We start from the raw sequence: 13,758 nt of genomic DNA, 5'->3' as shown, positions 1-13,758 counted from the left end.
GGCCAACTGAAACTACATGGTTGTAGAAAAATGCCCTTCCTGTATAAATTATCAACTAAAAAAGCATTACAATTGCTTTCTCCTGTGGGGAGAGGCAGGTCAGATTCAACCTAGCCATTTTACAACATCAACCACTTCCTCTTCTGACCAAACATCTGAACTGCAATAAAATCAATGATGGAGAAACTCAGCAGGTCTGGCAGATCTGTAGCAAGAGGATCAGAGTTAATGTTTTGAGACCAATGAACTCTTCCAAACTCTGTCTCTCTTGCCATAGATGCTAAGTTTTTCCAGTACTTTCTATTTTCATTTGAGATCGCCAACATCTGAGGTATTTGGCTTTCATCTTATTGACTTATTTGGACTTCCTGATGTTTACTCGCAACAGCAATGGTTGAATAAGTTCAGCGAGAGATAAAAGGTGCAGTTATCTGCAATATTTTTCGACATCTTTTAGTTATTTACATGTTTTCTTTCAAACCTTTCTCCGGACTAGTTTCAAATACCTCGGGTGAATTGCATAGAAGAGAGTAAGCAGAGGAAGGAAAACGGGGCCATTTTAAAAAATCTAGAGGTCAATTTTGGCTTTGCACTGGATTAAAAAAAAAAAATAGGAAATATGATTAGTTATCATCTTTCTCACCTCAATAGACAGATGATGAGGAGCTGCATGTAGAATGGACAAGGGATTCACCATTTGTTTCTTGCCGTTATCTGTTTTCTCCCCAGTGGAGGTCAAAGTTGACCTCAGTTATTTCCTGTTGCATTCCAATAGTTTTGACGCAACAGCTTGGTTTTGGTTGAGATGACTCCAACAAATATCCTTCCAGATACCTGGACTGCTCCAATTCTGGCCTTTTGAGCATCCCCAGTTTCTATCAGTCCACCTTTTTGATGGCTAAACATTCAAATGTTTTGTCTCCAGACACCTCCAGTTCTCTGTCTTTTCTGACATCATCTGGCTGACATTTCGGTCATTGGCCTGTCTCCTTTTTGTGTGTCAGCTCCAGATTTATTTTTAGAGCATTTTTCTATGCGGTATAGGTACTGTACGGATGGGAGTTGTTGTCATCTCTTCCCTAGGATGAATTGTATGGGGCTGCAGGTTGCACGTGGATGAATGGAAAATTATTTTGCACTGTTGTTGCCAGGGCAGATTGGAGCCCAGAGATGGCTGCTCCAGGGAAGTGCCATTCTCAACCCAGACTTCCCAATTTTTCCTTTCATTTTGTTTTTCTCTGACCCTGTTTCAGCACCTGAGGAATAATCTGCAGGAAAAAAGGCATCTGTGGCTTCAGAACATCTCTGACTTGGAAGAACAGAAGCTGGCTGTGGATCGGGAGTATGTCAGATTGGCGAGCAACTTTCGGAGAAGCAAAACAGAGCAACTGCACCTGAAGAAGAGAGAAGCCACTAGGTGTGGACAGTGAAGTAGGACAAATCCACTGGTTTTGGGCAAGTGGCAATTGCTAATAATGAACGTTCAGGCACTTAGTGGATGCAATTTCACAGTCGCATTACGCGTAGCAAGTCTGTATTTCTGGGTATTGAGATAATTGAATAAAAGTTCAGATAATTCCTCTCCACCTATGATATTTCTGCTGGTGAGGATGTTCAGAACTTTAGTAATTAGAACCAGGTTGTTCAGGGGCATGCCCTACAGCACCACTTCTCTCTCATGGTAGAATAGTGGGAACAGCCCTATCTACCCAGATTTGCTGCAGATGTTGGGGTTCAATTGAAAATTTTGAAAGGAAGGTTGATTTATTTAAAGCAGTGTGTTTTACTGGTTTCAGTAGACTGCACATATAGGCACTGGTAGCTGAGGTAAAGTGACATGATCACAACAGGTCAGCCAGTAAACTAAGGGTCCTATTGTGTTTCTCTGTTTCTTCAAATATCTCCAATTTTAAAAAAAAAATGTTCGCACTACCATTTGCAGTTATAAGTTATACACGTTTCTCAATATACATGGTCATCAAAGGTTATCATTCATTGTCAAATCAGCGTGTTAACTCTAGTCTATTCCATTTCATCGGTTACTGCACATGCATTTATATATGTAGTGTTCAAATTGTGCAGGTATCTAAATGATAGGTAGTGCATGGTCATTGGCTGTTCCCTGGGTGTTGGTATTTGCTCATTCCTGGGGTGAGATTCCTATGGTAAATGCTGTTGCCATGTTACCTGTTGTTAACGTGTTACCGGTTGTTGATCCATTTCTGTTGCTGGAGAACAATGGATCTCTTGGACGTCCTGAATGGTTTTCTGTATTGGAACAAAGGAACAGCTTTACCAATTGGATGTATATATTCAGGGCCATGACAATAGATTTGTCTTGTCATGTTCATTGGGTATGATTTGAGCTGACAGCTACTAAACACAGGCCCAAGTTCCCTTGTGGGATCATTCTTTAAAAGTGTTAAATATTTGCACTCTGGTTCTCTGATGTTTCAGCTGAGGCAATGACTTGACAGGGTTATCAAAGTGAAAACTGACTTTGTCACTTCACGTTGGTTTTTGCTATACTTGCTTGCCACTATTTGTGGCCTCAATAGTTTTTCACTACCAGAGAATAATTTGGATGTGGTGCAATATTAATCTTTGGTCTGAACTATTCTCCATGTCTTCAGTAGATGGATTCCTCCATTCAAGGATTGCCTCGTAGAAGTTGGTCCTGGGTTTGCTTGATTTCTTTATGATCTCTTTGATAGTTTACATTGCCACCTTAGACTTTCCATTTGACTGGAGATAATACATGGTGTTGAATTTCTCAATCCTTCATGAATTGGCTGAATTCTTCACTTGTGAGTTGAGTGCCAGTGCCATTGCCACTGCTTTTTATATAAAATGCCATAATGACTAACTATTGCTTTTAGTGCAGTCTCCAAACGCACTTGGGTAGCTGTTGACATTAATTGACACAACTGATTCTTTAGAATATTGAGGTTGTAGACTTGCTCTCCGAGCCAGTGTGTTTGATTGCAGATGTTTCTTCTCCTTGCTCAGTAACATCATCAGTGTGCCTCCGGTGAAGCATTGGTGTTCTGTCCTGCTTGTTACTTGTATGCCTTGGTTTGCTGGGGTGGTTGGTATTACTTGCAGCTCTGTTTTTCAGTAGTTTGTATGTTGAGTCTAGTTGAATCTGTGTGTTGACGGAGTTCTAGTTGGAATGCCAGGCTTCCAGGAATTCCCTGGCTTGTGCTGTTATGGCTGTGTTGTCCTAGTCGAATTTGTGTCCTTCATTGTCCTTGTGTACTGAGACCAGTGAGAATTGGTCGTGTCTCTTGGTGGCTAGTTGGTGTTCATATATCTTTTATTGTCAGTTTTCTTCCACTTTGGCTTATGTAATGTTTTTCACTGTCCTTGCCTGGTATTTTGTATATTGCATTGGTTTTATTGTTTGTCGGTATGGGATCCTTTTACATTGGTCAGTAGCTGTCGCAGGTTGGTTGTTGGTTTATGGGCTACCCTAATACCTAGGGGTCTGAGTAGTCTTGTAGTCATCTCTGATATGTCTCTGTACTGTAGAGTGACTAGTGTGTCTGGCCGTGTTTGTGTTTTCCTGTTGTGGTCAGTCGCGGAAGTAACAGCGAATTGTGCTTTCGAGTATCCATTCCTCTTAAAAACTCTGCATAAGTGCTCCTGTTCTGGGTTGCTGCAGTGTGTTGGGGCCCATTTGAATAGTGTCCTGATGCAGCTCCGTTTATGGATGTTGGGGTGGTTGCTGGTATAATTAAGTATGTGGTCTGTATGTGTGGTCATTCTGTGTATGCTAGTCTGGAGTTCCCCATTGTTCTTTCACCATTACATCCAGGAAGGGTAGTCAGTTGTTGTTCTCCTCTTCATTTGTGAATTTTATTCCAGTAAGGATGTTGTTTGTGTCGGTGGGTTTCTTCTAGTCTTGTGCGTTTGATAATCATGAAGGTGTCATCTACATAGCGGAACCAGAGTTTGGATTGGATAGTGGGGAGTGCAGTCCGTTCTAACCTTTGCATTACCGCTTCTGCAATCAGTCCTGATTTTGGGGATCCCATTGATGTTCCGTTGACTTGTTTAAATATATGGCTGTTGAAGGTGAAATGGGTTGTGAGGCACAGATCCAGCAGTTTCAGGGTGCTGTCCTTGTTGATGCTGTTGGTGTCGTGGGGTGTCTGCCTTCCTGACTTGTTCAGTGGTGTGCCAATTGTCTCTTTGGCTAGGTCGATGTTTATGGATGTAAATAATTCTTTAGAATATTAGTCGATGGTGAGGAGATTATCAATTCCTGGGACAGTGAAGAGGTCTACTCCATGCTTCATCCCTGGTCTGCCTGGAATATCATGCACTTTGTTGCCCAATGTGCTCCTTAATCTCATGACTCAAACTTGGTCGGTAGAACACTGCTTCTGTCTTCCACAGACTAGACTCACTTCCATGAGGGCCTGCATGGATAGTTGGCAACATCTTTTTTTCTCATTTCCATACAGATAATGACTCCATTTCCTTTTGTATAAGTTGTCACCTTCGGCTGTTGCTTCACTTATGCCTAATATACTCTCTGTAGAAATCAGTGTGTCCCCCTGATTTCAAGCCATCCTTTCACCACTTCTTCCTACAATATTTAGAGAGTTGTATGTTGCTGCTTGATTTGAGCAAGGCTCTTGTCTTTCAAATTGTGTCTGTTCTGGGATGATTTCCAGAGCATATAAAGCTATTGGTTCTATGTGAATCTGGACGATTTCAACATCTTTCCTGGCATTCATACTTTCTTGGGGAGTGCTACTCTTGGCAGTGCACAAGCAACGTACCTTTTGTTCTCCTTGCTTGTGTAGAGTTCTAGGGACGTCAACATAGAAACACACCCTTTGGTTCAACTCATCTATGTCCACCAGATATTCTACATTAATCTAGTGCCATTTCCCAGCATTTAGCACATTCCTCTAAACCCTTCCTATTCATGTACCCATCCAGATGCCTTCTAAATGTTGTAATTGTACCAGCATCCACCACTTCCTCTGGGAGCTCATTCCATATACACAACCCTCTGCATAAAAAAATGTTGCCACATAGGTCCTCTTTAAATCTTTCCCCTCTCTCATGAAACCTATGCCCTCTGGTTTTGGACTCCCCTACCCTGGGAAAAGACTTTGATTATTCACCCTATCCATGCCCCTCATGATTTTATAAACATCTGTAAGGCCACACCTCGGTCTCTGAAGCTCCAGAGAAAATAGTTTCAGCTTATTCAGCCTCTCCCTATAGCTGAAACCTTCCATCTCCAGCAACATCCTTGTAAATATTTCCTGAACCCTTTCAAGTTTTACAAAATCCTTCCTAAAGCAGGGAGACCAGAACTGAGCACAGTAGTTTAAAAGTCACCTAATCAATGTCCGGTACAGATGTAAATGACCTCCCATGTTAACATCCAGGTGGTTTCTCTGCAAACTATGTAATGTTCTTTGCAAATACTTTTGAGCAAATAGTAGCAGTTTAAGGTAGATACTTTGAAGTGGCTTGTAGTTAAACTCCACTGTCGCTTTCATTGAATCATAGAATCCCTACGGTGTGGAAACAGGCCACTCGGCCCAACAAGTCCACACCGCCCCACTGAAGAGCATCCCACCCTGACTCATTCCTGCATTTCCCCATGTCTAGCCCACCTGACCTAAACATCCCTGGACACTACAGGCAATTTAGCATAGCCAATCCACCCACTTTGCACATCTTTGGACTGTAGGAGGAAACTGGAGCACCCAGAGGAAACCCACGCAGACACTGGGAGAATGTCTGTGTGGAGTTTGCACAGTGGAATTGAACCTGGGTCCCTGGTCCTGGGAGGGAGCAATGCTAACCACTGAGCCACCGTGCCGCCCCATACAGATATTAAAATGCCCACAACTGAAGACAATACCAAGTACTTGGAGACAGTAAGGACAGCAGATGCTGGAAGCTAGTGTCAATAAATGTGGAGCTGGAAAAGCACGGCAGGTCAGACAGCATTTCAGGAGCAGGAAAGTCAACATGTCGGGCCAAAACCCTTCTTCAGGACTGGGGAAGGAAGGGGACCACACATAAATAGAAGGAAGGGGGTGGAGCTGGGAGAGTGTAGGTAGGGGGTTATTGAGATTTGTTAGTAGGAAGGGTGAGTCGGAAGATGGATAGTTTGAGGGAAGGAGAGATTTTGCAAGCTCCCAAGGCAAAATATTTCTGCCCTACAATCAGACCCCACTACCAAAAAGATATTTCCCTCCCCACCCATATCCACTTTCCACAGGGACTATTCACTCCGAGACTCCCTCGTCGATTCCACAATCCCGACCAACCATCCACCACACCTGGTACCTTGCCCTGCAACCACAGGAGCTGCTACACCTGCCCCTACACCTCCCCTCTCACCTCCATCCAAGGCTCCAAACAATCCTTCCAAATTTGGCAGAGATTCACCTGTACTTCATCCAACCTGATCTACTGTATCCGTTGCTCCTGATGTGGTCTCCTGTATCTCGGGGAGACAAAACGCAGACATGGAACCAGTTCACGGAGCATCTGTGCTCTGCACGCACCAACTAACCTGACCTTCTGGTTGCCATCCACTTTAACTCCCCTGGTGACATGTCCATCCTTGGCCGCCTCCACTGTCAGAGTAAAGCAAAACGTAAACTGGAGGAACAGCACTTCATATTTCACCTTGGGAGCTCACAGACCAATGGCCTAAATATTGACTTTACCTTCAAAATGTCTCCATCCCCAACCTGTCCATCTCCTGACTCTCTCATCCACTCCACCCTTCCCACTGACAAACCATGACCCCCTACCTGCATCCACCTATCTCCATCCCACCTACCCAACCCCCAGCCCCATCCTCACTCCACCCTCTATTTATTTCTGAGGTCCTCTCCCCTCCTCAGCCCTGACAAAGGGTTTTGGCCCGAAACATTGACTTCCCTGCTCCTCCGATGCTGTCTGACCTGCTGTGCTTTTCCAGCTCCACATTCCTCTATTGACAACACCAGTACTTTTTCTATTTGCATGGAGTCATTCAGTTTGCGAGAACTCCAATGTTAACTCCAATGTTGCGTGTGCAATGTGTTGTCCTTGCTGCATAAAGTTGAGATTACTTTACTATTTACACTTATAGCACTTCTGGTCCTGCTTTCACTAGTTGTTTGATTCTAGCAGAAGCTGTGGCTTGTTCTGTAACCTTGGTACCTTTGCACATCCTTAGCAGTGAGTTTATGTAGAGGTTCGCACTCTGAGGACAAATTTTAAGTCAGAGTTTTGCTAAATAGTTCAATAAGCAATTGTTCTGCTTTCAAATCCATTGGCTGCTGCACCTCTTTATCTTGTCCCAGGGAAGTCCTTTTGCTTTCGGTATATCCCCTTCAGGCTCCAGTCTGGCATTTCTGTCCCACCGTCCGTTCCAAAAGCCGCTTACAGCACTCTTTCTCCAACTCCTGAGAGTGGGGTGCAATTCTTATGTGCTCAGGTTTTTAAGATCAACTCCATCACTAATTCATAGCTTTGCCATGGAGTGGAATGAAATCCAATCCTGTCTCCTATCTCTGTTTCATTTCCGTATCAGCAGGGAGTGGAGGATGCACAGATGTTTACGCACTCCCCACCCAATTTCAACATTGCAGACCTATCTTTTTCCTTGCTATGTTTTTCAGTAGCTGGTTCTCTCCAGCTGCACCACTTGCACATCTGGCTTCAAGTGGTGTGCACACTTTGTGGCTCTCATAGGTTCCGCATAACTGTAGAGGGGCAAGCCAGCCTGTACACTCAGGATACCATTGCCTTTCTCTGACCCTTTTTAAGGTCAGGTTTGAGGGATATGGAATCACAGCAATGCATTTAACCATATTCTATTTGAACAGACCAGAGGGACTGACTGACCTATCCCAGACACAACGTTTCCCTTTGATCCCAGTGTTGGTCTGAGGTGCTCTCAAAGTGTGTGCCAAGCAGACCATCGAAAATCCCCCAGCAATTCAGATTTTCGATTTATAACAGTCAATAGTAAAAAGAAGCAGTCAGTAATGTAGAATTGAGGCCACAATCCCATCGAATGGTGGAACACACTTGAAGGGCCGAATGGCCTATCCCTGCTTTTGATTCTTACGACCCTATATTAGCTGTCTTCACCACGTTTCCATTTTCCACAACTGCCATCCTCGCCCCTTCAGTACTTTAAAAAAGAAATCTGCTGTTGACTTGTGAAGCACAATATTTTATCTAAATCAGCATTTTCATTCACCAGTGGTAATAAATCACTATGAAAATTAAAGGGAAATGCTTCATTGCACTATGTAAGCTGAAATTTTAAAATAAAATACCAGAAGTGTTGTTCTAAACTTCTAGCTGCCTCAACGTTAACACCACTAACAAAGAAGATATAATGAACACTGCGTGAGTTAACGGCATTTTAGTTTTACTGGCTTGCCCTTGTTATTCAGGGAAGTGCAGAATTTGGAAATGTTCACATGGGTGTCAGTGGTTTTTACTTTTGAGTTTCATGTTTGAAAGGCAAGGGAGCAGCCAAGTCTGAGCTTCGGTGTCTTTCATTGTGCACTGATACCAGTGCTTCAGGAGGATTCCAAGCTGAGGGGTTTGCCATTTATTACGCAGGTGTTTGCTGTTTAAAGGTCATTGTCAGCTTGTGGCTTTCTGCTGGTTTAACAGGCTGCAAGAACTTGAAGCCCAGAAGCAGCTAACAGAGACAGCGGCAGCTGCTGTGAAACTTCAGCTGTACCAAGTTGCTCAACAGCTCGAAGATCTGCAAAAAGAGGCAAGTTTGATCCTCTCCAGTGTCTGTACCAGTTGTGTGTGTCTTTTTGTTTTGTCTATGGGATTGACTGACTGTATTTGATATCTAGATTGTTTGTTTGAGAATTCTTTCATTGTTGAACTATTTTGACATTTTGTACAAGTCGGTACTGAAGGAAGTGAGCGAGTTTGTGTGGGTGGATGGTGTGGGTGGTTACTTGTATATTTAAGACAGTTTGTGTATTTTAATCATTTTAACCATGGGTTCATTTCAGTAAACTGATCTTAAAATATAGCTGCAGTCCTTGTCATAAAATCGATGCCAGCTGGAACTGTATTGGAATCTAGTTACACCCATTAAGCAACAACCATATTGTATTTGAGGTGTGTATATAGACACACGAGCAATTTATCTGTGTAATTAACTTGCAGCAAACCAGTTTTTGATGCTGTTATTCAGGTCTGTGACAAGAACATTGCATTAGCCTCAGTCAGAGCAGAGACACAAGTGTTACAGCATGAACTGGAGGAAGCTGTCACTGAGAGGCAGAACCTCCACTCAATAAATCAAGCTCTATCAGATACTATCAAAACACTGGAACAAAACCTAAACCAGCAGCAAAGTAAGTAAACTTCGCAATGAATTTCTTTTGAACAAAGTGTTCCTGATGGTTTTTGTGTGCTTTGGAATATGCAACAAGCTTACAGTTCCTGAAATAGGAGAGCATGATTCTTTTGCAGCGTATTTATAGTCAATGTGACAATTGTAATTCTTTTGTAACTGTTTTCTTGGGAAATAGTTTTAAAGAGATTAGATGGTATTCTCAATCACTCTAAAGGTGCAGATTTGAATGTGAGCAGAAGTTAGAAATCTTTCAGCATGTAAACTTATTCCGATTGATGGGGTTGAAACAATTGTGTGAATCAATTGTATACGGATACAGAGTGTGGTTGCAAGCTTTACATAATATTGTAACTTAAAATTCACTGAGTTTAGTCAGGTGATTAGTTTGTAAAATTGATCTGTTTAGTTTCCCCTGAGAAAGTGAATTAGGGTAGAAACCTTTGAATGTTAACTCTCTGTATCACTACCTAAGCCACAAGCAAATGTGGAAAAAGGTAAATAAGATCAGACAGTTTAATGTGTGGCTCATGGATTGGTGTGGGGGAAATAAGTTTTGACTTGTCGGGTACTGGCACCAGTACAGGACAAAGATAGGGCTCTGTCTTTTGGGGCAGACTTCTCTTGTACCCTGCTGGGACCGATGTCCTGGTGAATTATTTAGTTAGGACTGTAGCAGAAATATTAAACTAACTAAGCAGGTTAAAGGCTTGTGAAATGCAATTTAAAATATTAATGGAAAAGGGCAAGGCAATAACAATGCAGGGTAGCAATATGGTGATGACGACCATAGTGTGGCAGCAAGGGATAATGTGTGCAGTACGCACCAGCAAGTAGGGTTGGTGTTGGGGGGGAAAGGGTAAAAAGACATTTAAAAGCATGAATAACCATACAGTGAAATTAACGGTACAAATTGAAATAAATGGCTGTGACATAATGCTCATTACAGAAACTTGGCTATAAGGTCACCAATTGAATCTGAATCGATTTGTCATTAAAATGTCAAACAAAAACAGAAGTTGCTGAAAAAGCTCAGCAGGTCTGGCAGCATCTGTGAAGAAAAAAAAAATCAGAGTTAACGTTTCAGGTCTGGTGATCCTTCCTGAGATCTTCTAAGTGTTCTAAGTTCTGAGGAAGGGTCACCAGCCCTGAAACATTAACTCTGATTTTTTTTTTCTTCACAGATGCTGCCAGGCCTACTCAGCTTTTCCAGCAACTTCTGTTTCTGTTCCTGATTTACAGCATCTGCAGTTCTTTTGGTTTTTGTCATTAAAATCCTATCTGGTTCACTAATCCCTTTTTAGGGCAGGAAATCTGCTTTCCTGGCCTACATTTGACTCCAGACCCACAGACACCAGTGTGGTTAATACTTAAATGCCATTTGGATTGACCTAGCGAGCCATTCCTTTTTACCAAAAGGTCAAAAAGAAATGAACGCACAGACAAACTGAGCAACAGCCTTGCATTGGCTGATGGGTATGATAGTGGGGACACCATGTCCCAGGATGCACCATCCAAATAACTGGGTATGTCTTGTCCGAACAGAGTGGCAGCACAGTGGCATACAGTCAGGAGGGAGTTGCCCTAGGAGTCCTCAGCATTGACCTGGATCCCATAAAGTCCCTTGCCTTCAAGCCAAACATGGTAGGGAAACCACTTGCTAACTGGCTATTGTCCCTCTCACCATTCCCACCCTTGGCTGATGAAAATGTACTAATTCTTATTGAGTGCCAATTGGAAGAAACACTGATGGTGAGGAGGACGCAAAATGTTTTCTGCGAGGGGAGTTTCAATGTTCATCAAGTGTGCATCAGTAGCACCACGACTGACAGGGCTGAATAAATCCTAAAGGATATAACTGCAAGACTGGGTCTGCAGCAGGTGCTGTGGGAACCAGCTAGAGGGAAAAACTAACATAAACTTATCCCTACCAGTATACTTGTTGCAGGTGCATCAGTTTATGATACCATTGACTACTTTGGAGTAGTTCAAAGGAGACGAAGTGACATCTTTACTGTGAGAATGTCCTCCATGGTGCTGTGTGGCACTACCATAATGCTCAATGAGAGAGATACAGAACAGATTGAATAGCTCAAGACTGACTATCTGTGAGGTGCCCAGGAGCAGCAGAATTGTATTCAACCACAATCTGTAACTTAATGGCCCACACTCCGTATGGGATCAACCCCAAGTCCAATTCGGAAAATCAAAAACCTGGAAAAATCCCTCTTTGACCTCAAGTGATTGAAATGAGTCTAGGAGATCATGTTGACCAGACTTGTATTGTTTGATATTGCATCTACCTTTATGTAAGATGTGATCTTTGCTGCAGCCCAGGACTCGGCCATTTCTCTGTTAGTGTAAATTAACTTTCGGCATGCTTCACGCAGCCTGGCTGTAATTATGTTTGGAACTGCCCTACCCATTGCTGTGTGTGATCTCCTGAAGGGGTTGGATCTATTTAAAGGGTTGCTGTAAAGTGTCGAGTGCTGTCTCCCAGGTTTACTGTTGCAGGATGTCATTTTCTTCTAACAACACAGATTTGTGTGTCTATGTGTTACCTTGTCCTTTTAATTCACTCACTGACAGACCCAGTATTTTGTTGGCCTTCCCTGAGCGCCGATGTGAAAGTGACAGTGACGTGCATTCTGGGACTGCTGCAGCTGCATGGTGTGGGTGCATTCCCAATGCTGCGGATCAGAAAATTGCAGGATTTTGGCCATTGAGGGAACAATGATATTTGTCACAGGTCAGGATAGTGCGTGACTTGAAGGGGAACTTGGCGTTGGTCCCACGTGTTTGCGTCCCATGTTTTACCAGGTAGTGGTGGCTGTTGTAGGAACCATGGTGCTCTCCACTGCCAAGTAGTGTGAAAGCAGTAAATATTTACAGTGGTGAATGGGATATGCTGGTGAAGCATATGATATCCTGTGGCAGTGAGGCTTCCTCAGCCAAACTGATTAGGACTCCATCAGTTAGGTGAGACTTACCAAATCAGATCCACAAACGTGTGACCCCAAATTTAATAAAAGCTCTGCTCTTCTAAAGCTGAAACTTGACGATGGAACTGACCGACGTGTCGAGAGCAAACCAGTTTGACTTGGCAATGTAAAAGGTTATGGCAGGCTGAAAGGTTGCACAAACCCACAGGGTGATTACTTCTCCATAACATGTTCTGCTATTAAATAAGCTGCACCAGCCCTCTACATTTGAACCACCTACTGGATGACTGCTGAGGCAGCGCAGCATGGTTTCCCCTATTCCTGTGTCACATTGTTAATCATGCATACCCTCCAGTCATTTTGGTACTGGGTGTGGTAGTGTTGTGGTTATGGTCATTGGTTAGAAATCTAGAGTTCGAGTTCAATTGTCACCGTGGCTGCAATAGTATTGAATGGGAAGCAGGTTTGAAGGACGGAATGATCTACTACTGTATCTTGTGTTCTTACAGAATAAACCTGATCATTTTGGGAATAGAGGACAGAAGAAGTGACAAGGAAAGGAGCAGGATTTTAAATCCACTGGTTTAACTTCAGTCCTTTATAGGACACTTGTCATCTGACCAATCTGGGTCTATTGGTTTGATTTGCCAACTTTTGGCTGGGTCACTTTCTGCAGGCTGCTTCATATGACCTTGAAACTTAGAGGATTCTGCCCCCACATTCCTGTCATTGCTCTATCCACCAGGCTGTCTTCCTCCTTACCAGTTGAAAAGTAAGGACACTCCTTGTTATATCATTAGAATTATTTTAGCTATGAGTCAAACGGACTGTTCTCCTCTTCTCTATTTTTGCTGCTAATAATGCAAAAAATATATATTAATGCCTGAGATTTTTCTCCTGGGTGTTAACTTGAAAAGAAGAATCTTTTCAATTCTTGAAAGGTTGACAAGCCACCCAATGTGTCATTCTGGTACAGCACTGTGTGGCTCAGTCATACATCCAGTCAATTATAATCCAGGAATTTTTACAATTCTTACAGGAATCCTATCATTAACCAATAGAACTACACTGCAGGATTTCACATTTTCAAACAAAACTTCTTTGGTATACAAAAGAATTAAAGTAAATTTAATGCTGTAGTTCATACTCACTTGTGCTGTACATTCCCTTTACTGGTTACTTTCCTCAAGAAATTTCTTGGGCACTATCAATTTTTAAGGTTCACCCACTCCTGGAGGAAGCAACCCAAGGGTATCATGGAATTGTGGTAGCCCACAATGGGAGGCCACTCAGCCCATCACATTGCCACAGCCCCCTGGAATTCACTTTAATTTTGTGTTCCAGCTATTCCCTGAGATGCAAAATCTTATGGGAATCTGTTTATTAACCTTTTGGATAAAATGACCCTCAAGCTTTTGTTACAGACCTCAAGAATTTGGAAGGCTC

The 13,758-nt window shown here is 42.8% G+C and overlaps 1 protein-coding gene across 4 annotated transcripts in view; it reads left to right on the top strand.

The window, feature by feature from the left end:
* The window catches only part of irag2 (lymphoid-restricted membrane protein), a 156,201-nt gene that overhangs the window by 74,831 nt on the left and 67,612 nt on the right, over positions 1–13,758 (top strand). For all 4 annotated transcript variants that reach the window (XM_048610272.1, XM_048610271.1, XM_048610269.1 and 1 more), the window contains exons 18-20: positions 1,254–1,417; positions 8,665–8,770; positions 9,209–9,371. In XM_048610272.1, the coding sequence (XP_048466229.1) occupies positions 1,254–1,417; positions 8,665–8,770; positions 9,209–9,371 (433 nt within the window). The remainder of the gene's footprint in view (positions 1–1,253; positions 1,418–8,664; positions 8,771–9,208; positions 9,372–13,758) is intronic.

The sequence above is a fragment of the Rhincodon typus genome, chromosome 22 (genome assembly GCF_021869965.1).
Source record: "Rhincodon typus isolate 14 chromosome 22, sRhiTyp1.1, whole genome shotgun sequence".
Classification (NCBI taxonomy): Eukaryota; Metazoa; Chordata; class Chondrichthyes; order Orectolobiformes; family Rhincodontidae; genus Rhincodon; species Rhincodon typus.
Note: the sequence above shows the minus strand (reverse complement) of the source record. Positions and strands in the feature narration are given on the sequence as shown.